General features: G+C 33.6%; 1 protein-coding gene and 1 non-coding gene across 2 annotated transcripts; one reads left to right on the plus strand and one right to left on the minus strand.

Annotated features, from left to right (window-relative positions):
• Nucleotides 1–269: 269 nt before the first annotated feature.
• Nucleotides 270–342, minus strand: NAEGRDRAFT_t912. Its single transcript has one exon. It is a non-coding gene; the product is annotated as a tRNA-Ile (tRNA).
• Nucleotides 343–546: 204 nt separating this feature from the next.
• On the plus strand, nucleotides 547–1,287 carry NAEGRDRAFT_77076 (uncharacterized protein; the record flags this gene model as incomplete). The annotated part of the gene is made up of 1 exon (XM_002667968.1): nucleotides 547–1,287. A coding segment is annotated over one exon (741 nt), but the record flags the coding sequence as incomplete, so codon positions are not given.
• Between the last annotated feature and the right edge of the window lie 3 nt (nucleotides 1,288–1,290).

Below are 1,290 nucleotides of genomic sequence, written 5' to 3' on the forward strand. Positions count from 1 at the left end.
TAATATGTATAGCATTGATTAGGTTCAATGTTCGTTTCGAATAGATTGCCTCAATTCCCAAGTTTACAATTTTATGGTATTGCTCTAATTTCAGGATAGTAATCCCTACATACTAGAGAGCATGATCCGAATAGCGATTTGGGATCCAAATAAAACATATGAATCAAAACTAGATTTTGTTTTTTGAAATTATTATTGACTTCATTCAATTCTATTATTATTCATTGTTAGTGGAATGGGAAAAACTATATTTCAAAAACAAAATTGAATGCTGACGGACGGGATCGAACCGGCGACCAATGGCTTATTAGACCAACGCTCTACCGACTGAGCTACGCCAGCTTACACAATCATTGAGTATAACCTTAAGAATTCTCTAATATAACAAATAACGGCTCTACTGACTTACCTACGAATTAATTAAATAACATATTTCAATCTTTTTCATTTTTTAGATTTTTCATTATAAAAAATACAAAAATTCGGATCATCAAAGATCACCAATTGTTTCAATCACTAATTTTTGATCACAACTTATTAAAATAGTTATTAATGATGATGAATACAATTCCCCTTCTAACATTGGGAATACAAACGACTCCAGTCTACGTTCCTCATTCCGATTTTATGCCCTCTCCTCTTCATCCAAATATCAATACAACAACAACAACAATTGATCGGTCGGTGAGGAGTGTTAGTTGTGGTGGAACGTTTTTTGTGGTGCGATTGTGGGATTCTATTGGTAATCAAGCATTGAATAATGCTGCTGCTGAAGAGTTGTATATCAAGTTTTCAACACCTAAAACAACTCAATCACCCTACTTTAAATCACTTAATTATGTTGTGATGAATGATGCATTTCGGAATGTGAATGGTGGTGGTGATACGAGTGTGGATGTGTTGAATAATGATAGTAATCCGTTTTATCAATTGGATTATCGATTGGCTATAGAAGAATTGAAATTGGGAAATTGTTATCAAGTGGAAAATGTGTTTTGTAATCAGGTATTCATAATATTACAAATGAGGAATAAGTTGATATTGGCTATTGAAAGTTCATCTGGAACTTTACACAAGTCAAAGAAATTTATGGATGATTCCAGTTTGGGGATTAAGGAAATTGTGAGTGGACCTCTTGCACTTCATATTCTCGTTCGTGGAACTGATAATATGGTGTATTATTTTCGTGCTGATGCTAGCTCGTTTTCAGAGGATCCAAAATTACATTTGGATTTAACAGAGAGGAAATATGTCATGTCGGCATTGAGTGGGAGATCAACATTTGTAGTT

Source organism: Naegleria gruberi (assembly GCF_000004985.1).
Source record: "Naegleria gruberi genomic scaffold NAEGRscaffold_1168, whole genome shotgun sequence".
In the NCBI taxonomy this organism is placed as follows: Eukaryota; Heterolobosea; class Eutetramitea; order Acrasida; family Naegleriidae; genus Naegleria; species Naegleria gruberi.